The sequence below is a fragment of the Misgurnus anguillicaudatus genome, chromosome 21 (assembly GCF_027580225.2).
Source record: "Misgurnus anguillicaudatus chromosome 21, ASM2758022v2, whole genome shotgun sequence".
NCBI classification, from domain to species: domain Eukaryota; kingdom Metazoa; phylum Chordata; class Actinopteri; order Cypriniformes; family Cobitidae; genus Misgurnus; species Misgurnus anguillicaudatus.
Genome location: NC_073357.2, coordinates 59,058,867 through 59,084,986, shown reverse-complemented (window position 1 = coordinate 59,084,986; position 26,120 = coordinate 59,058,867). Strand labels below are relative to the sequence as shown.

At 38.1% G+C, this 26,120-nt stretch overlaps 1 protein-coding gene across 2 annotated transcripts in view; it reads right to left on the bottom strand.

Annotated features, from left to right (window-relative positions):
* Window positions 1-26,120, bottom strand: part of piezo1 (piezo type mechanosensitive ion channel component 1 (Er blood group)) — a 143,116-nt gene that overhangs the window by 90,954 nt on the left and 26,042 nt on the right. For both annotated transcript variants that reach the window (XM_073859526.1, XM_073859527.1), the window contains exon 2: window positions 19,988-20,083. In XM_073859526.1, the coding sequence (XP_073715627.1) occupies window positions 19,988-20,083 (96 nt within the window). The remainder of the gene's footprint in view (window positions 1-19,987; window positions 20,084-26,120) is intronic.

Below are 26,120 nucleotides of genomic sequence, written 5' to 3'. Positions count from 1 at the left end.
CTACATGCGGCGCCGCAAGAATCGACAGTCGAATGCCGTCAAAGTATCGCGAGAGTTTGCTTTTAAATCGAAGGAACCTTGACGTCATCCGGCTGGCGGTTCTTACGGCGCCGCATGAAGTCGAACAAACCTGAGGGCTGCATCGGTTAATGTGTGAAGCTAATGACTCATTTTCGCGCAGTGCATTCTGGTTAATTGAGTCCATCAAAGACCGGTGCAAAAATTCTGCTTCAACACACTATCAATCTAATAATCGAAATCGTGCAAATTTCTTTTTTTTCTCATGTAAAATGCATAATGGACGTAAATTACCCGTGATAACAGACTAAAATGTCTAGGGTTCAATTCCGCTTTAAAACTTTCAGCTATTTATTTATTAAACATCAATTGGAAGATGACCTTTTAGAACGGATGTGTTAAAAACAACACTATCAGTGTTACACACCAATGAATTGTCTCTGTGTTATTATTGAAACAACACATTTTGTGTTACTTTTAATACAACTTGTGTTTTATTTTAACACAAAATCAACACAAAAAAAGGTTTAAAAAATTAACACATCCAGTGTGGCTAATACTTAATAGTAAGCAAATTGAGTGAATTAAAATCATCAAAGGCCAGATGACGTCTTGTATCTGTCATTCCCTGGCACCTGATCTGTGATATTCTGGTTTAGGTCTCTCCTTCCAATAAAAGAAAGTTTTTCATGCAAAAGGTAAAAATAACTCACATCACTTAAAAATGGAACAGCAACCGGCAAGTACATGAAGGATCATTTCTATATGTAGCAAACATGTACAGGGATGGGTTACGCACCAAGCTATAGCTATAGTTAGTGTTGTCACGGTACCGAAATTTCAGTAGTCGGTACTTAAAACTAAAAAACTGGTAACAATGACTTTATAATTTTTTTGTACTGACTTTGTACAGTAGACAAAGAACAGTAGAACAGTAGACAACACTAGCAATTGTCTTAACAGGCACAATACCAATAGAAAGTTGCAAAGTCAACAAATAGAACCTCAAATGAGCACCAGCTGTGCCCTGTTATGAGGTCTGTGGTCGTACATACTGTATAGACACTCATGGAAATGTACTGATGCATAATGTACGCTGTAAAATGAAGGTTTTATAACACCGACAGCAGGTTAAGGGCGCACTCACATTATCCAAACCAAACCGCGCTCAGGTGCGTTTGACCCCCAAAGCCTGGTTCGTTAGATCAGTGTGACCGCCCTTCACGCGATTTGGTTAATTGCGCCCTGGCCGGCTTGCAGAGGTGGGCTGGAGCGCAGTTCACTTGGGCTCAGGCGCGGAAGGCTGTAGTATGAGCACAATCGCACCTAAAGGCCTTTTTAAAAACCTTCTAATGCGCGCAGCAGGGTTACGTGAAGGTCCGAGCTGCACACGTGACAAAACAACTAAGCAATATCATGGCATGTGAGACTTAAATAACAAAGATTTAAAGGAACAGTATGTAAGAAATTTATATCAATGAATCATAAAATGGCCCTGATATGTCACTAAACATTAAGAAATCATTTTCATTTCAAATACGTATATCACTGACAACAGTGATCCGGCCAGGATATAGTCATTTAAAAAGTGAAGTTGCAGCCCTCAACTGATGTTTATGTTGTCATGTTTTGTATTGGCCACCAGTTGTGTGATTACAGTACCAGTTATGCCCACAATCCTACATACTGAGTCTTTTAACATAACGATGGGTTCACTGTAAAAAATCCAACTTTAAAATGTTCATTCAACAAAGAAAATTAAGTAACTTCAACAAAGATTTCTTTGTTGAAGGGCATCAATTCATTATTTTGTGTTCACTGAATGAAAAAAGCAAAAATCATTCAGCTAACAAATATTATTTTGTTGACTGGACTTAGATATCTAAGTTTTTGCTCAAATCGTTCACCCAACTTGCCAAACTGAGTAATCTGAACAAGCAATTAAAAAAAAGCAATGGTCGGAATGGTTCCCAGCATGCATTGCGACATGTTCACTTCTTTGGTTAATATTTACTAAAAAAGATGACTGTTTTAATGTTTGCTGGCTATATTTATGTTGTTATTTAGAGTCATTTTGAAAGAATGATGTTTGTTCATTGTTACCATGATTGAAATGTGTTCAGTGTAGAGGGCAGCACAATGAGTTAGCGCACATCATTGTTGCCTCACAGCAAAAAGGTCTCTGGTTTAAGTCAGACAAAGACTTTGTTTATGAGACCTTTCTGTGTACACTTACACATTCCAAAACATGTAGATTAGTTGAATTTGGATATACTAAATTACTCTTTACCCAACTTAGTCACTAGTTGAGTAAACATAGAAATTTGCTTATTACCTAATCAGTTTAAGTTGGTTCAACTTGTTGGTTTAAGTTGACATTACTCAGTTAATTGAGTTAGGTGAACTACATCATCCAAGAGTAGGGATGCAGCGATTAACCGGTTTCACTATTAACCGCGCTTTAAAATGTCACGGTTAAGTAACCGTAAAGCCTCCGCTACACCGCGTGTTTTGTTTCATGCACGCACACACAAACCAGATCCACGAACCACCAAGAGGCGCGTGCGGCATGCGACATGCTCTTTAGCGCACTGTATGACAAAGCTCAGCGTTCAAAAGAATATGTGCACGTGACACATCTCTTGGTTGTTTGTGGATCTGGTGTGTGTGTGTGTGTGTGTGTGTGTGTGTTTGTGTGTGTGCGTGCCTGCACGGGTGCGTGAAAGAGCCACACTCCAATCGGTCTGTGCAGCATTAAAAACCTCCTCCTCGCGGATCAAATCCGGGCGGAGCTCCTAGAGTTGAGTAAACTCAAAAAAAGCTGTGCAGCAAGTTGCCTTGAAAATTTAAGTTAAGTCAACTTTTTATTTTTTACAGTGTTCCAGTGTTAAGAGAACGCTTTACTTCCTGCTTTGTTCAAAACAATCACATTCTAATGACAAAAGCACGCCCGGGCTTGGATCGATAAAAGTACAGTGCGTGCTTCTGGGGGAGTATGGAGGGGGGACAATCGTGCTGGGGCATGGTTTGGTTTGGATAATGTGAATGCGCCCTAACAGCCACACATGTGAATCAAGCAATTATGTATAACCTGTCCGTCAGTTTCCAGTATGTCTGATCGGGTCACAGCAGTTACATTCTGTTCTGGACAAACTCAAAAGCCCTTTTCACACAGAGATTACGGAAAATACACGGAAAATGCATCTGGGATTTTTCTGGGATCGTTTGCTTTTTGGTTAACACTGCAAATGATTTTTCAGAATCTGTGCATGCATTCACAAACATACCTTAAAGATCCCATAAAGACACATAAAGTCCCATAAAGTCCTGCACTTGTAAATTTTTTCCACAGCATCTGAAGTTTGCTAATTATCCGTGATTTCTCTCACGAGAAACCATGGCGTGCAATTTTGTTTATAACAAGATCATAAAGAGCGTGTGATGTGAAGTTCTGTTATGTTGGTTAAACGATCTTCGCTTCAGTACGGATAGTGATGATCTCTGCTTCAGTCCAGTTTGGCAAAATTTCTCGTTGTGAATGTTGATCTGCGTTTAAATTCCTGTGTCAAAGAGCTGAACCATAACTTCTGGTTGTGAACCATAACTTTTGGCATGCCCCTCAGAGCAATGTTTCCGCATCTTGTTCACACAGAATGCTTTCCAGGAATGTTACTAGGTCCTGTTTACGGGAGCGATCCTAGAACATTTATGGGAAGTGTTTGTGTTCACAGAGAAGCCTCTCTGCCAATTTTACGGAAATGTTTTGGGACCAAAGTGCTGTGTGAATGTGGTTAAAATGTTTCAGCAAAGCTTTATTCGTTAGTCCAGTTTGTTCCAGTGACATCCTTTATAATAAAAATGAAACCTGTGGGCAGCTACGAGATTTTCCACAAAAATCATTCTGATGGTGTCTGTGTGTTTTTACATGTGTAGCTGTGGTTGTTTTAACAAGAACTGGCGCACCTGAAATGACCACATACATCGCCCCAAAAGTTCAGGGTTAGTTGGCACATCTGTCAAAAGAATAACATCCTCCATAAAAAGTCAAGCAACAGGCTTCATACATCAGCTGTGCCCTGGAAATCAAACCCATAACCTTGAGCTCCCAACGCAATACAAATTGAATTTAAATTAAATCTAGTCTCATTCTCAGATGAGTCCAGACTGTTGTCTGATTTACATCACACACATCACAGATGATCCGTTTCAACCAGGTGATCAATTTAAAGCATCCGGTAAATTATGTTTATACCACCAGTTTATATGTGAATGGGTTACACATTAAGTTACACATTACGCTTTTCAGCAGTCAAATGCAATAAGAAAGAAAGTGTTTCCAAACAGAAGACAGAAGCGGTGTGTAATAAAATCATGTGAAAAATATGATCCCTACTTTCCCTTTGGCAATCGATCTTTATAAGACTTAGAAAAATAAATAAACTGTAAATCCAAATCTACAATTTAAACATCCTTTAATGATAATACAAATGACCTGCTTTCTATACAAATGTACACATTTTCAGTTTCAAGCAAAGACGTAACTAAATGTTAATCTGCCATTAAGGTGAAAAAATATATATTCGAGACATCTAAACCATTTAAATAATAATATTAAGTATATTGTATAAATTATTTCATCAGTAAGTCATGTCAGCACACACTCTAAAAACAGATGCCTTAAAAACAACACAAATCTCTGTGTTAATATTGGAGTTATTATTTTTTGTCACTTTTATTTATTTTAACACAAAATGACACATAATGTGTTAAATAGCATAATACAAAATAATTAATAAAAAATGAACACATCCTTTCATAAGAGTTTATATTTTTACATTACCTTATCAACTTATGTTGCGCAATTTCATCGTCTTTTTATAAGTTATAGACGGTTTCATCGGACGCACGTGCACTGTTGCGATACACGTCTGGATCCGAACTTTACTTCCGGTTTCGTTTTTTTTTTTAATGGTCTGACTAGTTGCTAAACTGATGTCTTGAACCAATGCCTCGTCGAAAATAACAAATGTTTTGGTTTCCTAGGTAATGTGTGTTGTTTTTTTGCTTGTTATATAAATAAACTACTTTTAAAGAACTTTGTTGTTATTTATTCTTAGCGGAGTTTACCGGAAGTTACGTGCGGACCACGACAGCCGCATGTTTATGTTGTTACTGCTGAAACGGTCTATAGCAGGGGTCCCCAACTGGCGGACTCCGGTCCGAATCCGGACCGCGAGATGCGTCCATCCGGACCGCAAAGGCTTTTAACACAATAAACTACATAAATAGCAAACGCTATTTAACGTTATTATAAAATCCTATTTATATCAGGCACATATATGGTCAGCCCAGTAGCGCTATATGGGTCCTACATAGACACAGGTTTCGAGTGCGGCGCCAGCGCGAACAAACAGGTGTGCAGGGAAGAAAAGCAGAGAACCTCATCTGCCCGCGAGTCTGTTGCGGTTGTCAAAAGTGGGGACATTAAACACCATTACGAAACTAAACATAGACACTTTAAAGAAACTTACCCTCAGCAGTTCGAGGTAAGGGTGCAAAAAATAAATGAACTAAAAGCCCAGTACGAGCTAAAAAGAATCTCACTCACTGCCCAACAACGAGTTATGACGAGTCATCTATGAGTGTTCACTGAAATTACAGTGGATTTTAGGAAAGCATAACAAGCCCTTTACAAATGGGAAATAGTAAATGAGTGCGTGGATGCTGCATTTTTGGCTCAACGTATAGTTGCGAGTCAGCATTTTCAACACTTAACATTATCAAAAGTAAATACATGTCAAGAGAATGATCAATAAACATTGTTTTTTTAACTAGGACTTTATGCTTTCGTCTTCAAGTTCAACTTAGTTCAGCCCATTTTATTTATTTTTCATTTGAGCTTATTTACATTTCTATAGACTTGAAGGAACAGTACAAATTAAGAGAGAAATGTTTTCCTGCACTTTTTCATTTTTCCAACACTGGAAGTTTAGTTTTGCCTGTTTGTGTTTCTGACTGATAATGATGACGATCTTTTACCAGTGCAACTTTAAGCACAGAATAGGGTGTTCAACATTTAGTTAAGTACAGACAATAAATGAGAATGAAGGTAACATGTGATATAATTTGATTAAGCCAGAGAGGTTTGTATTCATTGATTATGATTGTTAATCTCAGTTTAGCAGAAAAGAGGACTTTCGTTTACCTTTTAAGTTGTTATGTGGAAATGAATGTGTGTTTTGAAGATTTAGAGATGAATGCATTTTGCACTGTTCCCTTCATATTTTTGTCAGACATTGTTACTGGATAAATTTAGATATTTTGTACCAAGCAACTGAAAGGACATACAGTAACAGAACAGCATTAACATGAAATCCATTTTGTTTGATTATTTATGCTTATACATATAAAGAAACACTATTCAATACACTTGATAACACTACATTTTGTTTATTAAAACAAATATTTACACTTATTTCTTTAGTCTGGCAAAAACTGTCAATTTATGTTTTTACGTGCAGTACATGTCCGGACCTCGGCTGGTGCGGAGGGTTCATTTACTGGACCTCCACCAATTTTAGTTGAAGACCCCTGGTCTATAGCAACTCATCACCCACCAAATTTTAAAATAGTAAGTCAAAATTACTTTTATTTAAAGGTCCCATATGACGTTATTTTGTGTACTTGGTGTATTGCAAAGTTTTAATGCGATATAAAGTAAAAAAAACTGTGTTTTCCAAAAATCATACAGTATTGTTCCTCAGCCTTTCTGAAACACGATAAGAAAGCGCGGTGTGCTTCGATTGGCGGACTATCCAGTGCGTTATGATTGGCTGAATACCTCAAGCACATAAACAGAAATGTGGCGCACTCCTTACCATATTTGAAAGATCAGCTCCCAAAGCAATAGTGAAATGCAGGGTTGCCAGATCCACGTATCAAAACCAGTCTAATGGCCATTCCAAACTAATCCAAAAGCAGCCCAATGACTCGTCATTTAAGAAAAAACGCTTCCCTGCCAATGACGAGAATTTCCGGCTTTCCGCAATACCGCTATAATCCACCAGGTGGCGCACTTATAGAACCCGGAAGTAGCGCCTCACATAAAAGAAAAAGAACTCAGGCCTAAAAAAAAAATTTGTTTGGTTCCGGTTTCCGACCGACCCTGCCAATTTATGTGCGACCCAAATTTATTTTATGAGCTTGGGGAAGAAATAATACACATTAAATAAATACACAAATAAAAAAAAATTTGAGGCGAACTATAATTTACCTTTTAGTACAGCACCGTTTTTGTAAAGCACGCGTCCTCCAGCAACAAACAAAGCAGCTACACGGTCGTTAACACAATAGTTCACAGATCGTTATCACCACTTACAAAAGCACTGGTAGAGTGGTCATTTTTGGTGTGCATTCGAGATGCTGTTTCGGGCACAGCAACGTGATCTTTTGCCCCGCCGAAAGTTGTAAATTACAGACAAAAAAAGACGAGCTGAACAACGATATGCAAGTGGGCTTTTCTCTTCCAGAGAGCACAAACCAAGGCTCATTTTTGCTGGCAGTAAGTGAATTATAATATTTGAATTTATGGTATTATGACCAGGGCTTGACATTAAAACCATCCAAACGCTGGTAAGATTTCGGCCGTAAGGCGGGTCTTTTTTCTTAAAAGTTATGTGAAATGATAAACAATACGCAATGCGACACTGGGAAACTACAACTCCCATGAGCATTCTGCACCCAGAGCAACGCACAGAGATCTGTTGAGAGACGCGCACGCGATCAGCGGGGCGTTGCGGACCAAAGCGTCACCTTCCAGAGAGCGCGCGAGAGCTGATGGATTTGCGAATGCACAAGAGGACGCAGTCTGAGCGCATACACACTTCGGGAAAGATAAAACAATTGCATGGAAGTGATTGATTAGATATAAATTGCGTGCAAACTCTCAGGGCAAGAGCGAAGAGAAATTAAAAGAAACCCGCCATCGAGAGGTTCGCGCATCATTTTAATGTAACAATAATGCCCTCCCGACATTTGTCATTAAAAGTCTTAAATCACTTTTATCAGAAACCATTTAGCTTATAAAATACATCTGCATGATAGTAAAATTAATGTACATATCTTGACAGTATTTACTGCTGTTGTTAATAAATATTTAAAGTGGTTATCGATGGGTTTTGTGTTTATTTTTTCAGTTTAGAATTAGTGTTTCTTCTACACCCCTGTTCTACTTTTAATATATTCATTCAAAGTTAATCTATTTATGCCTTAATTACTAGCATGTTTTTCATGCATCTTATATGATCTATACTGATATACCAGCTATATACCAGCTAAATGTTGTCTTAATTCGGGTAGTCAGACTGCATTTGAAATTCAGTCTGCATCCAATTTAGCAAGTAAATTTGCTCGAATTAAAGTAATTTTAGGATGCCAAAGTCAAATTTAATCATATACAATTTAACTTTGGCTAGTACCTTTGAAAAACAACTAGCCACTTTGGCTGGTGAGCAAAAAAGTTAATGTCAAGCCCTGATTATGCTACAAAGAGTTCCACTTTTATACTTTAGCCACAGGCTCACGTAAGATATTTTTCATATCATACAGACAGATTCAACACCGGCCTCCATATATTGTTTTTAGTTTTTTATTTATTTTTTTAATTTAAAACTCTCAGTTTATTCTTTCAGCTTCATTTTCTGCTCTCTCTCTGTCTCTCTCTCTCTCTCTCTTTCTCTCTCTGTCTCTCTCTCTCTCTCTCTCTCTGTCTCTCTCTCTCTCTCTCACACACACACACACACAATTAAAAAGAGATAATCCGTGGAGATCCGTGGCTCTGCGCTGCGTGAGACAAACACGCAATATGGCCAAAGTCACCTCAAATATATCCGCTATTCAATTTAAATATTTAACAGTTTCCTACCTATCCCTTGCTGCCACTGTAAAAAAAATAAAAAAAAATAAAATAAATTCCCTACCGACCCATGACCTAAACTGACAACCAACCGGAACCAAACTTTTTTTTTTATGCCTCAGTGTATGTTTTAAAGATTGCTCTGCATCTGATCTCCATCAAAAGTCCTTCAGAAAAATGGAATTATCTCAGCTTTTTGCTCAAAAAGATGTGTTTTTGAAGAAACCTACCCATATTTGAGAGGTGATAAAAAGAGAACTAATGAAGGTAGTATGAAACAGGTTTTTTTGTTTGAAAGCAGAGGGTCTGTTCTGTCATTTGAAATAGTGTTTGTTTATATATTTAAAGAAGAACATTTTCTGGAAGGCATTAAACTCAGTGTTTCCCATACATAGATTTATTTGTGGTGGCCCACCACAGAATCAACACTGGCCCCCACAAATAGAATTTTCATGATTCCCATTTTTATTTCACCATTTAAAACAGCTTAATTCGGCTTAAAATATAATTTGATATATAATACAAATCAAATACAGATACAGATCAAAGAGTAGAAGTGAAACATATTTCAGGTACCAAGACTAGATAAAACGCAAACACGACATGATGACGTCACATATATGCTAATTAGCGGGTGACGTCATCACCACCACAGTCTCCTCAAAATCCTGTGGGAAACACTGAAACTTTTGTGAAAATCATGAAAAATGCTGGCGCTGGCTGGCAACTTTTTTTAAAAAACGCTGGCGGGGAAAGAGTTAAAAAGAAAATCTCTTTGGGTTTGAAACTTTAATATATACAACTTTACAGATCTTCTATATGCACGGGCAGCTTTTAACATTCTAAAGAAAATTGAAAACATGAAATCGAATCATACAACTTCTTTAATTAAAGGGATACTCCACTTTTTTTGAAAATATGCTCATTTTCCAGCTCCACTAGAGGACAGATTTTAAAACTTGACTCTTCTGTAGTTGCATTGTGTACTAAGACAGACGGAAAATTAAAAGTTGTTATTTTCTAGGCCGATATGGCTAGGACTATACTCTCATTCTGGCGTAATAATCAAGGACTTTGCTGCCGTAACATGGGTGCAGCAGGCGCAATCATATTACGCACTGCCCGAAAATAGTCCCCTGCTAATTTTTCGTCGGTCTTAGAGTCAAGTTTTGAATAGGAAAAATATTGAAACTCTTTGGTTATTTTTAGCGGATGCTAATGGTCTAATCAGATTCAAAGAAATATGCTAAGATATGCTAAAAGTGCTAGCGCCAGACCCGGAGATCAGCTGAATGGATTTCAAAATGGAAAAATCAAATGTTTAACTCTAGGGGAGCTGGAAGAGAGAGAAAATTTTCAAAAAAGTGGAGTGTCCCTTTAAAGCTGGAGAACCAACGGGTGAAATTTGGCCAATGTTAATTGCTGCTAATTAAAGTGTTCTTGGGTTCTCCAGGGTAGCAACAATTTTACAGTGTATTACACGTTTAGATATTTTATTATATTTATTATATTCTACAGTATAAAATCTTGCATCATGTAAACAATGGTAAAAATATGTACGAAGTACAAGACTGATTAATTAAAATTGTATCGAAAGCACATTAAATGATAATCAATCCAATGAGATGAACCTAATATTCGACTGCTGCTTTCCAAGAGGATCACATTGGTGAAGAAAGTAAATATTGAAATAAAAAGTCATTCGCTGCATCAAAAACTGCCAACTTCCAAACTATACAGTAGCAGTAAGCGAGGCAAGTATATCCGAATTAAAATTATTTGCTACAGTAGGCGAAAAGTACCCGGATGACCTACTACTTCTGACAAGATTTTGAAGTGTGTACACAGCCCCGCCGCTCACATAACGCGCATCACGCGCTGTGCGTAGGGCACCACGTGCTGAGGGGGCACCAAAAATAATAGCCTAATGAAGAAAATGTTTAATGCTGAAATTATTTCATTAGTCTATAAAAATATTATTAGGCCCTTTTTATCCATGCATATGTTACAAAAAAGGGGGAACGAGATAATTTAATGGCTCTAGTCTAGAAAGTATGCCCCCCAGCCTTTGATTGTCCGTGCCGGTTGATCGCGCGGGCGCCTGACGAAGTTTGACAGAGGCCGTTTCTCAGTCCGAAGGCTGCAGCCTCCGGAGGTCGCATTTACAGGCTGCATACGTCATCAAAACTTTCTTATTTCGTAATATTAACGATTATAAAGTTAACTATTATTCTTAGTTAATGGTAAATTGTTGTAATATGCTTATGACTTGCTAATGTAATGTTTAGGTAACTGAAATAAAGCTTGACGACGTATGCAGCCTGCATATGCGACCTCGCGCAGGCTGCAGCTTTCGGATATAGAAACGGCCAGTCAGAAGGCAACTTTTGGAAATGTCCCCGAAAAGACAGCAGGAGTCAGGATGGGAAAAAAAGAAGAAACTGCGGGATGATGCCCGTGCATTACTAGCAGGTAAGCCCATCATGTTTAATCATTCACTTCTAAATAAGGGAAATGCGCATGGGCTGCTGCTGCTAATCGTAATGCGCCTCGAACTTGCTGTGCTGATATTAATGTTTAGCAAACTATGTTGTTATAATTTATAACTTCAGTGCAAGCTAAATTGAGAAACATTACTGTAAAACATTACCTATGCATATGCATTTTACAAATAACTGGCGCAGCTTTAACTTTCTTTATACGTTTCTTTAGATATTGAGCAGTAGTTTATTTTATGGTTTATTTTGACGTGACGGTGGTTAATACTTTCTCAGTAAAGGTTAACGTTAGCAGTCAGTGCACATGTTACAATTCATCACTCTTAAACATATATAAAACGTCATGATATGAAGCAAACATTACTGTGACACTTAGTTCTCAGAATCTTTGTTTTATTTAAGAATATTGAGTATTCTTGTTTACTTATTGATGTTTATTTAATGTAATTTATTTAAAGTGACATTGTACTTGGGAAAAACATGTCTGGATTATTTTGATAATTTAAGTTTGGTAATTTTTCTGTTTTGCTATTCTATAAAAGTTTGCACTTTCAAATGTGTAGTGTGTGTTGGCTGAAGTTGTGAAGATTTTACTTTCTGCTATTAAGTTATATGTTTGGCAATAAAAAATTAAACTGGCAAAAACAAACGTTTTTTTCTTAGGGTCAGGGTGGGGGGCATTATAAAGGAATTATGCTTAGGGCACCAAAATGGCTAGCAGCGGCACTGTGTGTACACTTTACTCTATCCTGTGAGCCCCGGGGGGAGAAGTAACCCAACGTAGAAGAAAAAGGATAGGCGTCAACGTATTTAAAAATGTTGCAAAACACTAACTTTTCAAATGTAAATACATAAGGAAAACAGTTGTTCCTTGTGGAAACATTGCGCTTGTTTAACATTGCGCTTGCTTAATATCCTGTGAGCCCCCGGGAGAGGAGTCAACCAACAAAGAAGAAAAAAATAGGCGTCAACATATTTAAAAATGTTGGAAAGCACTAACTTTTCAAATGTACATATATAAGGAAAACAGTTGTTCCTTGTGCTTGTTTAACAATTAGCATATTCACTATCCTGTGAGCCCCCGGGAGAGGAGTCACCCAACAAAGAAGAAAAATTAGCGGTGTCAACATATTTTAAAATGTTGGAAAGTAAACTTTTTACATGTAAATATATAATGAAAACAGTTGTTCCTTGTGGAAACATTGCGCTTGTTTAACATTGCACTTGCTCACTATCCTGTGAGCCCCCGGGAGAGGAGTCACCCAACAAAAAAGAAAACGTAGCGGCGTCAACATATTTAAAAATGTTGGAAAGTAAACTTTTCAAATGTAAATACATTTGTGCCTTGTGGAAACGTTGCGCTTGTTTAACAGCATCCAAGTTAAGGGCCCACCTGTTGTTATCATATGATGTAGTACTATACATCTGAATTTCATTCACACTACCCATATTCATACTATACAGAACGTACTGTTTTAATGGTCGATGAGTAGGTTTCTCATCTAATCAGTACGTCACATTATGCGGTTTCGGATACTTATGTAACTGGCATAAGTATGACTGGAGTTCTGACCCGATCATCGAGGGGCACGTGACAGACTCACCCCTGAGAATTCTTCTTCTTCTTTCCGGATCAAATCTCACCCACATATAGTTCTGGGAAAGCATGCAGAAGGTCTCATCACCCTCTCATATCAGCGTGCATTAGTGTGGAAAATTCAGCACAACACAGCCATTAGAGATTAAACCAGTTTAAACAATCATTATTGAATTACATCCAAGTTCCAAACCAAACATTTTAATGTCAGATGAAAACAATGTCTCCATGATATTCTGGTCCCTAGATATGGCTTAGTAAACATCCACCCACACCACTACAATGCTTTGAATACACTCAGTGACTTATAAATCTGAACAGATTTTAAAACACCAGCCATCAGACACTTGTTGACTTTGTAAATGATTAGAGATAAAAACTGGATATGATACATTACACGACAATAGCAGACTATCTAATCGTTCCAAAAACAACAAACTCACACGAATCAAGCGAATCCCTTGACACGTACACACTTTTAAATTTAAGGATTAAATCTACTAACTTATTATTTTAAGATTTATTTTCATGCACATGTTAATTTATAATCATGAACTTACAAGACGGCATAATATGTGTCGATTTAAAATTTGTGTATTCACATGTTCAACATTGCATGAAGCACATTAATGAATGCTTGCTTTTTCCGCCATGGCAGCGGAGGCAGTAAAACATGCTACATTTGCCCCTGAACAGGCAAATCAAATTACAAAATATTATTGTGATTAAAATATCAACAAACGTGGACAAATCTAAATTGAACTAAACTCAGATTACTTTCTTTATGACATTGTATATCTGAAACAATGTTGATCGGCAATAAATGAGTGCTTGTGTTGGTGTAATAAACAGTCCCTCCAGAAAAATGTGATTATGCGATCGCATGATTCAACGCATAATTAGCCAAAGTCTGCATTTTTATGAAAAATAGGATTTGTCTATTTCGAAATCATGGAAAGTTTAACAAGTAGTAATCATTTAAATTACCCTAGCAATTACATATACCCTAAAGTAGGGGTGACCCCGAATAGTAGAAGATTCGATGCATCAATAGGAGAAGACTGATTCGACTACCAATCTCACAGTCGAATCGTCGCAGATGTGTTATGAAATGAGGATCATTCCATTTTGGCCATATATGGGTGCACACATTATCTGACTTCACATAACAGCTTTCTCCCAATATATTAATATACAGCATATTATTATAATGCTGAAAATAATATGTGATGTAGCAGCTTTCAATAAATATTTTTAAAATTCGTTAATAAATCCAACAGCCGCTTTGACAGGGCTACACGTCCATAAGAGGTTTCTAGGTTAATAAACCATTGCCTCTTTGTTTCTACATTTAAAAGACAAAGCTGGCAATTTTTGCAATACTTTCGTTCTTTTAATAATTTCTTTATTTTATTTTATTTATAAATCACTCTGGGTTATCTGATTTATCTATTTGGCTTGTGTTTTGTTTCCGTGCACTTGAGGCATTATGCACATTTGTTCTGCACTTTGTTACTTCTGACCTTATTTTATTTTAAAAAAAAAAGTATTTATTATAAACGAAAATTCTGATCTAACTTAAGTCTGTAAATTTTGGATTGCTTTTCGTTGTATCGATGTTGCGCTACTGCGTGCTGGCCATGCTTGCGCATGCAATTTAGCCGAATGGGCTAGGTGTTCTGCGTCTCATATTTAGGAGTTCATCAAACTAAACATTAAAAAACGGATGTTTTTCGACGGGTATAAGTTTAAAAATGTATTTCAAACAGAGTGATTATCTTGTCAAAAGTTAAACTACAAAACAGGTAAGCCGTTTCTTTAAATTTCGGTGATGAAACGGAAAATATCTGCACCGAACTTATATTTATGCCTGACACGACTGTCTTTCTTGTGATTTAACTCTTTCACCGCCAGCATTTTTGAAAAAAGTTGCCAGCCAGCGCCAGCGTTTTTCATGATTTTCACCAAAGTTTAATGCCTTCCAGAAAATGTTCTTCTTCGGATATATAAACATACAATATACCAAATGAAAGAACAGCTTTCAAACAAAAAAAACCCGTTTCATCCTACCTTGAGTAGTTCTTTTGTAATCAGCTTTTGAATATGGGTAGGTTTCTGCAAAAACACCACATTTTGAGCAAAAAGCAGAGATAATTCCATGTTTGTGACGGACTTTTCATAGAGATCCCATTCAGAGCGATCTTTAAAACAGACACGGACATGCAGCAGCTTGCCATAGGACAATACTTCCGGGTTTTAAAAAGTTATCCTGGTGGATAATAGCGGTATTGCGGAAAGACGGAAAATCTCGTCATTGGCGGGGGAAGCGTTTTCTCTTAATTGACGAGATATCTCGTCAATGGCGGGGAAAGAGTTAATATTATGATCAGGGTTCACTTTCAAATGATAGAAAAGAGATTCCTGAAATAAATAATATAAGAATCATCAGGTGTTTCTGTATCTAAAGTGAATACAGAGAGGATCAAAGTCAAAGCAAGCAAGCAGGTATTTCTGTGCTAAATAATAACACGTAGTGTCTATAAAATCATTAATTTCAGTGTTTTTCTTGTTATAAATTAATGTTTAATGAATTGTATATAAAGCTTAGTTTTTATCATTTACAATAACAATCACAAATTATTTGTCATTTCTCATTTGTCGTTTTTTTTTGTCATGACTGCTTTGACGCGCTAAATCTCCATATTAAATAAAAACACTGAATTGTAGCCGGGGTTTCCAAGGGCAGGATCACCTTTGTTCTTTTTTTAGGTTTAGTTATAAAAATGTTTTTTGTGTGTGATGTTCTGTAGATCGTGGCTTTAAAATGTTATAAGGAATAATTAAACAAATGTTGCCATAAATTTTACCTTAAAATATATATATATATAAATGCATCGTCAGTTTTGTCTTCGTTCATCACTTGAAAGACAGTTTTGGTCACTTTATCAGAAACTTGTTTATGTGTGCTGCTTGTGAAAGAAAATAAAATTTACCAATTTGTACCCGGCCCCCTCCCAACCCATGCACACACATCTGATTCGACTATCGGTCGACTATGGAAAGATTCGACAATTCTGATTCGAATATGTAAATCCTTAGTCGAGGACACCCCTACACTAAAGTGTGTAAAGCACATAACGCTGTAGGTTTTGCGTAGCTCTGTGTAGCCTGATGCGCACCTTGACAAAATTTTTAACAAAACAACCGTTCTGCACGGACCACAAGTGCATTGATTGGTCGACTAAAACCCCTCACGTCAGAAAAAAAAATCTGCATTGCATTTCTTTATAAGCATTTCCACCACTTCTTTACTGCCTACTAGCGGTCTGCATGTGTAAATACACGCTGACGTGGATGACGACGCAGAAGTATATATGAAAACTGACGCCTAGCCTATGCCGTTGAGGCTCTGCTGTAGGACCAACGCACAACTATAATGAGCCCATAACAACACAAAAGTAAGGGCGCATGCACACCAATGCGTTTACGGTGGCGAATGTTTTTAATTGTTTCCAATAGAAGCACTGCGCTTTTAAAAAACGGCAGTAGCTGGCGGGTTTTTCCACACCAAGTGCAAGCACTCTGAATTGTTTCCAAACTCAGCACTTAGTTTAAAAATGTTCAACTTCAGGTGAAACGAGCTCGTCAATGTCACTTTTCACTCTGCCGTCCAATCACAATGGTGGAGGGGTGGGACAAATATAAAAACAACCAACCGGCACATCGTTCAATGACTGATACACAAGGCAGCAGTATCATAGCAATCAAAGCGCTCAGCTGAAAAAAAGATGGCAAGCGCCTAAAGTCGGTGTCCGCCTGCTGTTTTCAGATGCATTTGAGCACTTTGGTGTACACGCCCCCTAAGTCTACACAAACATTTCTGAGGCATTTATAATGACTTGTGTGCTAAACACATCAGACAGTCTGAGCAAAGTCTGTTGGTGTGCTGTCTGAGGTTAAGACTCAATGACAGACACTATTTTACACCTGCAAAGAGAAGTCAAAAGGTAACCAGGTCAATGAGCAACATTTCAGTCTTCACTCTGCAATTTTAAACTCTAAATAACAAAGGAAAGTGTGATTATAACTGTAAATATGACCTAAATATACCCTGGCTAAAATTTGCAGAGGTGAACTACATTTTCCTAAAGCTCTCCTCCGCTCCGAAGCCTCTGATTGTTTACAACTGGTTTGGCCTTCCTCAGATTTCCAGGCCACAGAATGTGCAGTTAATCCATGGCAGGGTACAAACAAGATGGTTTTCATTAAAACCATTAATACTGTTCACAGTCAAAGTTTCGTTTTTCTGTGTATGGCAGTTGTGGGGATTTCCTAGGCAAGACTCTCAGTGCCAGATTATCCCTGGTTAAAAAAAAACATACAGAAGACGTCATCAAATTTATATCTTTCCCGGTGGTTGCTGTATGTGTCCCTCGAGAATGTGGCGTGTGGTAAATGCCCAAGCGGTAAGATGCAAACAAAGTAGTCACTGGAATGCCACAACCTCTCTTATCGAGATCAAAACAACAACAAGTTGGACTTTCCTAATTCTCTGTTTATTTTAGAAAGGCACGCTACTCTAAACATACTATACAAAATAATAAGGTCAGGACGTCTTAAGGGGTAAAACAGACGACTTTTCTAGAACAAAAAACAAACGTGAACTCTGAAGTGTGTCCTGTGTATCCAGTCTATCAGCCAAAAACTGAAACTAACCACAGATTATGATGATGGATTTGTGTTGATTTGGAAAATATTTACAAGCCAGGAATCATGTTATTCGTTTTTTAGAATAGGATTGGAAGATCTGCTTTTGGAAAAATAAGCAGATGAAATCTAAGACCACCTCAGGTACAAAAATCTCCAAGGCCAAATCATTTATATTACTGCTCTTGGGAGACGCTTTTATCCGAATCAACTTCCAGTGCATTCAAACTAAACTTATCAGTAAAATACTTTTTCAATTTTCCAAAGCTTAAGAGAGATGTTTACTATCAGGGTCTGGAACAGAGGCGATCAGCGAAGGTCTTAAGAACGATTCCTTAAGAACGGACACATATGCAGTACAAATGATTTCTTATACAAATGATTACTTTACCAGACCGTCAGGGCAGCAATAATAGATGTAATTTACAGGACATTCATAAATTCAGATACACACAATTCTGGATTTAAGAAAACCAGCATGAGGTGTGCAATCCATTATATGAAACGGCATTTTTTTTATGTTACCACCAAAATCAGTATTGTATCTGGATATGTATTAAAAAGTAAATTCTTCATTTTACGCAAAATCTGCCGTGTTATTCTGTCATCTTTTCTCCCTTTTTCCAAACCGTGACAAACGCCAGTCCTCCTTTTTTGCAGAATCCAATAAATCCGCTCAACCAATCACAGCGGACCATTCCACGCATTGTAAACAATAATGGCGGCGCTTTGAATACGCACAAATCCTATTTTTCCTCATCTACTTTGTACTTCGTGATCAACAAACAAACAAACAAAAACAAAATAATAACTTTGATGGCATTGATAAGCCTGTGGTGGTTTTCTGTGGCGGGGAAGAAATGTAAGCCATCAAATTCAAATAATTTACGTGAGAGGTACTCGGGCGAAGGAAAAATGCCGGCTGTTGCTTGTTCTCCCAACAGCATCAAGCTTCTGTCATGCTAACACATTGACCTCAGGGGATCTCGAAGTCAACGAAAATCGAGCAGGACCAAAAATTTTTACCGCTGATCGCTGTCATAAAAGTTCAGCGACGACGTCCAAGGATGACAGCAACAATGACAGTGTTCTTAATATGACAAAGTAAGTGTTTTGATTAATGCCATTAATGTTTTTTTAATCAGTGTATACCACTAGTCAACTAAATGAATACACAACGGCAAAGATTAATGCCCATTTATATATATTGATTCAATAGATTTATGAATAGCATTTTGAAAAAGAAAAGTTGTCATAGATTTAATGTATTTTGCGAGAAAAAAAACAGTTTTTATAATAAATCTTTGAAAATCAAATTATAGATTTGAATTTTTAATGTTATTAAAACCTAAAGATGCTATGTGAAAGATTGTAACAGAAAATAGTGGTTTTCATCTTGTCACTTTCTTGGTATAGAAAACACGTTTTTACCGAAATTAGTCAAAATGGATTTATTGCGTTTCATAATCTTCATAATTCTGTTGTGCATACGAATGTTGCCATGTCTTGAACAGAGCACCTCTTTAATAGACATCATTAAACCGTCATCAACATTTCAGCACCTTATTAAGCTTTGTTATCCAAGATACCCTGCCAACATAATTGTCCAGCAGTCCTGTCTCTTCAACGGGAAGTGCCTATAATGATAACGTGCCATGAGCTGAAGAGCTCTGGAACACAGCCAGTAGATAAATGTGAAGCTTTCCAGCTTCTCGTGGTCCACCCTCCCAAAGCTTTGTCCAGAGAACCACAAAGCTAGATCTGAAATCTATACAGTACATCACCGACAGGTGCTCAGACTTGAAAAGCTGAATGCAAAAGCACATCCGAGAGCCAAAAAGCCTTTTGTTTATTCTACATTTAGGCTTTGTGGATTTTTGTACTGTTTTGATGTCTAATACTGCAGGAATGAATGGGCCGTGGTTTATAATTGTTTATAATGGACCGCCATGGTCAGAGAGTCAGCACTTACTAGACTTGGGGGGACTGGTTTAAAGAATGCTTTCAATCGCATTTTACATAACAAACAATTAGAAATATAAATAAATGCACGAATACTAAAATTCATACATGAATAGAGATAACATTAGATCTGATTTGCATCAGATGGCTGACTAGTTGAATAATATATCATTATAACCAATCTAACATACAAAAGCCTTTCAAACACATTTTGTTCATTTAGCAATTAATCCATTTGGCAATTATTTTAATTGTCAGACAGTATAATGAATCAATGCTGAACTTTCTTACCTCGTAGTGTCTGTTTGTTCGGCCAATGAAACCATGGTAATAGCAGCAGGTACAGAAGATAAACTAAAGACAGAGCGTTGTAACGAAAGATGCATGCTGTGGAGAAACACAGAGACAAATGTTAGTGTCTAAACAAGTCCTGGTATAACATGATATAACCTTGACTATACACTTTTTAGGGTGTGGAATAATAAAACAAAGAATGTTTTCATTTCTTTGTCAGCTTTTCTTTAAAAACACATATAGACCAGCTTTAATAGATATAAAGAAAAAGACTGTTCATCCTGTTGATCTACAGGCTGTTTGCAGGGTTATCTGATTCCTCACTGTGAGGAATTTAAAGCGGAATTGAACCCTAGACATTTTAGCCTGTTATCACAGGTAATTTATGTCCATTTTGCATTTTACATGAAAATAAAGATAAATTTGCACGATTTCGATTATTAGATTGACAGTGTGTTGAAGCGGAATTTTTGTAACAGTCTTTGATGGACTAAATTAACCAGAATGCACTGCGCGAAACTGAATTATTAGCTACACCCACTAACCACAGATCGACACAGCCCTCAGGTTTGTTCGACTTCATGCGGTGCCGCAAGAACCGACCGCCGGATGATGTCAAGGTATGATTCCACGAATCGCTCTCGCGGAACTTTTGACATCCGTACAGATCACGACCCACGGTTCGGCTTGCATGTGATTTGCGGATTAATACGCAAATTTAAATAGGGTGAAAGTTGATGATTTGCACGTGTTTCAAAGGCTTCCAAATGTTAACACTTTTTTTAAACAATTTAACAATTTAGAAATATGCTGGTCTATGCTGGTCTAGCTGGTGTCACCAGCATACCAGCACCAAAACACAACATATGCTGGTCTTGCTGGTATGCCCAACATGGGACGCTGGTGCTAATGCTGGTTTAGCTGGTGCTAATGCTGGTTTGGTGCTGGTTTAGCTGGTGCTAATGCTGTCGCAAATGCTGGTTTAGCTGGTGCTAATGCTGGTTTGGTGCTGGTTTAGCTGGTGCTAATGCTGTCGCTAATGCTGGTTTAGCTGGTGCTAATGCTGTCGCTAATGCTGGTTTAGCTGGTGCTAATGCTGGTTTGGTGCTAGTTTAGCTGGTGCTAATGCTGTCGCTAATGCTGGTTTAGCTGGTGTTCACTAGCAAACCAGCACCAAAACACAACATATGCTGGTCTTGCTGGTATGCCCAGCATGGGATGCTGGTGCTAATGCTGGTTTAGCTGGTGCTAATGCTGGTTTGGTGCTGGTTTAGCTGGTGCTAATGCTGTCGCTAATGCTGGTTTAGCTGGTGTTCACTAGCAAACCAGCACCAAAACACAACATATGCTGGTCTTGCTGGTATGCTGGTTTTTTCAGCAGGGTAAGTATGGAAGGCAAACAGCGACTACCTTATATTCCTCTTAAACTGACAAAACACTGCAAAGAAAAGTATGACAAAACACAGAAAAACCTAATGATCAAGAAATGGCTAAGTTTTGGAGGAGGCGTGGATTTGGGAAGCGCTCTGAAAGGAGGGTGGGATCTTACGGTTTTAAACCTAGCTTGCTATATAGCTAGCCTCTGCTAAATTGCCTAACCTTCCTTTAGTCACACACTGAGGCAAAACCGTTTGTTTACTCTGAGCTGAACGGTGTACAGAAGTGACCTCTGTGCAGATCTTCAGATCATAATGCTGATGATGTACTAACACTCATTGTTCCAATCAAGCTGAGAGACCGAGGTTTAAGTCATTCTGGATTATTTTCCTGCCCTTTGAGGGTCTGCCAAAGCATATGGGAGTTCCCCGTCCCCCTGCCGAGACCATAGGACAACGTCACGTATTTTCCAGTCCATCCCAACAACACTTTAAGGTCACCAGCCTTTCTTCACCTTAACACATGTTGCTTACTGAAGGCTTTGTGCGAGAAACCAGTCTCTGGCCATTGGCCATAAAGCTTCACAAGGGTGAAGGCTAGAGAAACTACCATTACAGGAACAAAGACATACAGTGTTCAGTGAGCGGGCCACTCGCACTGCCTCATGACTTCACCAGAAAAACAGTCTGTTAATACAGAGGAAACTATGACGGAAATGTCAAGAGTAAATGTGAAAAGCTGGTTTCTTTGATACTGCCTGACAATATCAGATTTCTTCTGATGTGACAGAATTTAGGAAGATCTGGCTTGGATATGAATCTCTCAGGAAGGTGCAAGTGCAGGGAAACCGGACCTGATGATGTCATCGAAGACTCATCTGTGTTTTCATTGAAAGCACCTTCATTGGTTTCCAGCAGCAACTCAGATCTAATAAGAACACAGCAGGGGCCGATAAAACGGTAATAAAAAGGAAGCAGTAGCAAAATACTGTGGTTATTTTTCTACTTGCTCTGATTTTATCGACCACACAGTATTCCAGAAGTGTTTGGATAGCACAAAGAAGAGAAATGAGAAAAGCTTTTTGGATCTTATGCACGTTGACTTTGAGGTCAGGTACATATGCTAAGATGATATTACAAATGTAAAAAAAAATGTTCTCTAGATTGAAAATGTCATTTTTGCCACCTGCCACTGACTAGCAATAACAAGTGGTAAATTCAAGGTTTTACCTGGCTGTGATGTAACAGAATTAGGTAAATCTTGACGTGATATGGTTTGCCGATACCTGGGGAAATTCTGTGATACGGTTTGTCTCAGGGGTATGCTGATCTATTTAGCAATATTCAGAGAGTGTCAGACAGCAGACACAAAGTGTTCTTTGTCTGTCTTTTCGCTGCTACCACCACTTTATAATTGCATCGTAATGTGATGCACAGGCAGACAGTATTTTCAGTAAACGAAAATGCACAAAATGCATAGATGGACGTTGCGTGAACATGTGGAGAGTGTCAAAATAAGGGTACCTCATATCAGTATTTACAAGTGGCATTGATGCATCGTACAGTTTGACACTTGATCAATGCATTGCTCCCTATTGATATATTATTACACCACAATAAAAAGCCTATTGTCTATTTACTGTAAGGGGGCACTGTTCACAAAGCCCACGGTTCGGTTCATATCACGATTTTAGGGTCACGGTTTTCGGTTCTGTGTGGTTCTTGTTGTTGTTTTTTCTTTTAATCGTTAACACCCCAAAAATTTACTTCAGCATATCGTCGCTGCCAGATGAAACTCGCGTATGTCCAAAACGGTTACTTTTCAGCAAGTGAAAAAAAACGTTGTGCTCAGTACCTCAGATTAGATAAATGGACGGAGAGAAGGCGGTTCGTGTGGCTGTTCGAACACATTCAACAACATGCGGACCAAATGCCAATGCTGGCCAGCTTGGCAAAAAAGTATCTGTGTCCAGTCCTCTTCTACATCCTCACTGTGTCCCTTGCTGTAGAGCAGTGGTTTTCAAACTGGGGGCCGCGAGATGGTTCCAGGGGGGCCCCAGTTTTATGACATTTTATGAAATACATTATTTATCATGAATTCTGTGTAATTAAACCTAAAAAAATTAGGCTACTAACCAAAAGCACTACTTTTCTGTTGAATTTAATGTTTTTTTTTTTATTAAAATGTTGAGTTTTGGAACAGTTTTTGTCACAAATTTTCTTTGGGGGGCCGCGAAGGAATGCACCGTACACAAGGGGGGCCGCACGCTGAAAAAGTTTGGTAACCACTGCTGTAGAGAACACTCGCTCTGGCATGGCTTTTACCTGAGAAAGTTGACATGCTGATTTTTCTAAAAAAACAACTGCTAGTATTGTTTTCTACATAAAAGTTTACCGAAAGTCACTTAAGTCAGAGTAAAGTACCGAAAAAGGTACCGCTGGGTACCGGTATCGAATTCCAGGTACTGGTACCGGTACAAATGTGAACGGTACCCAACCCCAAGCAAGAGAGAAGACATTGATGACTTTTTATTTACTCAGCAAAAAAAGAGAAATTGTCTTGCTATCTCTTACAGAAACTTATTAACTTGCATTTATCAAACTGCCAACTTAAGTGTAGCTTTAGGCCTTGTTTATACTTGATGCGTTCACACGAGCGCAAGGGTGCGCATGCAAAAATTATGTCAACGCGGGTGGTGGTGCGTGTCGAGTGCGCGAGACTCCATTTCACTTGGCGATGTGGACGTATCTAGCTGAGCATGATGTCTTATCACGCCGGCACCCTGTATGAGCGTAGAGTATAAACACCTCCCCATACGGAGGCTCACGCTGTGGAGCTACGAGCCGGACGAAAGTATACAAGGCTTCAGGTAACATAAGGGCACGAGGTTACATTGCGCATGCGGCACACACACGCTCCGAACCGAGACTAGCGAACCGAACGGTTCAGATGTTTTTCATGTACCGTGCCACCTCTAGCTGTGATGTAACAGAATTGGATAAATCTTGACATGATACTATACAATATTGATTCTCCCCCGACTGCAATCCTGTTTGCCGATACTTGGAGAAATTCTGTGATACGGTTTGTCTCAGGGGTATGCTGATCTATTTAGCAATATTCAGAGAGTGTCAGACAGCAGACACAAAGTGTTCTTTGTCTGTCTTTTCGCTGCTACCACCACTTTATTATTGCATCGTAATGTGATGCACAGGCAGACAGTATTTTCAGTAAACGAAAATGCACAAAATGCATAGATGGACGTTGCGTGAACATGTGGAGAGTGTCAAAATAATGGTACCTCATATCAATATTTACAAGTGGCATTGATGCATCGTACAGTTGGACATTTGATTGATGCATTGATCTAAATAGATGTATTGTTACACCACAATAAAAAGCCTATTATCGATTTACTGTAAATCACTTCAGAACGTTCTGTTTCAATAGTAAAATAAAATCAATAAAACAAGAACATTATTATCTAATTTCACATGTTTTTAACACATGTAACGGAAGCCAGCTAGTCAGTGGGAGCTGTCAAGTAAAGTAAACCTCAAGAGGCGCTCTATTGACAGACGCTAGAGGTCATGGCTTCCCATGCCGGACCGGTTCGAGTCCCCCTCAGGGCGGGTGTGAGTAGGACTGGTTATACACATCCCATCCAAAGTGGCTAAGTCTGCTTGTGCTATGAATCACATCTCTCTCTCATATATGGTCTTAGACTAAATTTTTCCATTGCTTACTCTCAAGTAAACTACCTGTCATTCAGCAGTCACTTTAAATGCTTTATAAGCTACTTAAAGGGATAGTTTACCCAAAAATGAAAATTCTGTCAACATTTACACACTCCCATGTTGTTATAAACTTGTATAAATTAAACCTCTTTCTGATGACCACAAAAGGAAGATATTTTGTGAAATGTGTGAAACCAAACCAATCATGAGCCCCATTCACTTGCATATTAGGAAAAAATAATACAATAGAAGTGAATGGGGCTCATGATCGGTTCAATTTCAAACATTACTCAAAATATCTTCCTTAGTGGTCGTCAAAAAAAAAGAAATGTATAGAGGTTTGTAACAACATGAGAGTGAGTAAATGATGACAGAATTTTAATTTTTGGGTAAACTATCCCTTTAAATAAATTTTCTCAAAAAAAAAGACTACTGAAAATATTATGACCAATAATATTACAAACATACACGCGCGGTGTTGTCAGTCATCACTATACGTTTTGCATCAGATTCTTCCAAGGCCAAGTTCTTTGATTATTAAACTATATATGCATGTCAAAAATTAACTCTAAAACTATAAAAGAGCTATAAAAGATAAACGTATGAGCACATGTGACGGAGGTCAGAGCTGTTGTTAAATCTGTGTTTAAAATGACAGCTCTGTCCAGCACTGAACTGCTTTATGACACTGGATGGCTGCAGGAAATTATGGTAATTTGGAAACTGGAAAAACCAACAGCCACGCCACAGTACTGGGATCAGGACATACCTGTTAGAGACTGCATGACTGTGTGTGTTAAAGGCTTAAACCTCACAGGACCCAACCGGTATGGCCAAAACTGCAAGACTGAACCCAAAATCAGTCAATATTTAGATGTCTTATCTACGCAAAGTAAACCCAGAAGCACAAATACCCAAATGAGAATCGGATAAGAAATTCAAAATGTGTAACGTTTACGGTACGTCGACAGTGAGTCATCAAAATAAAACTTAATCGTGCTTTCACCTTCTACTAT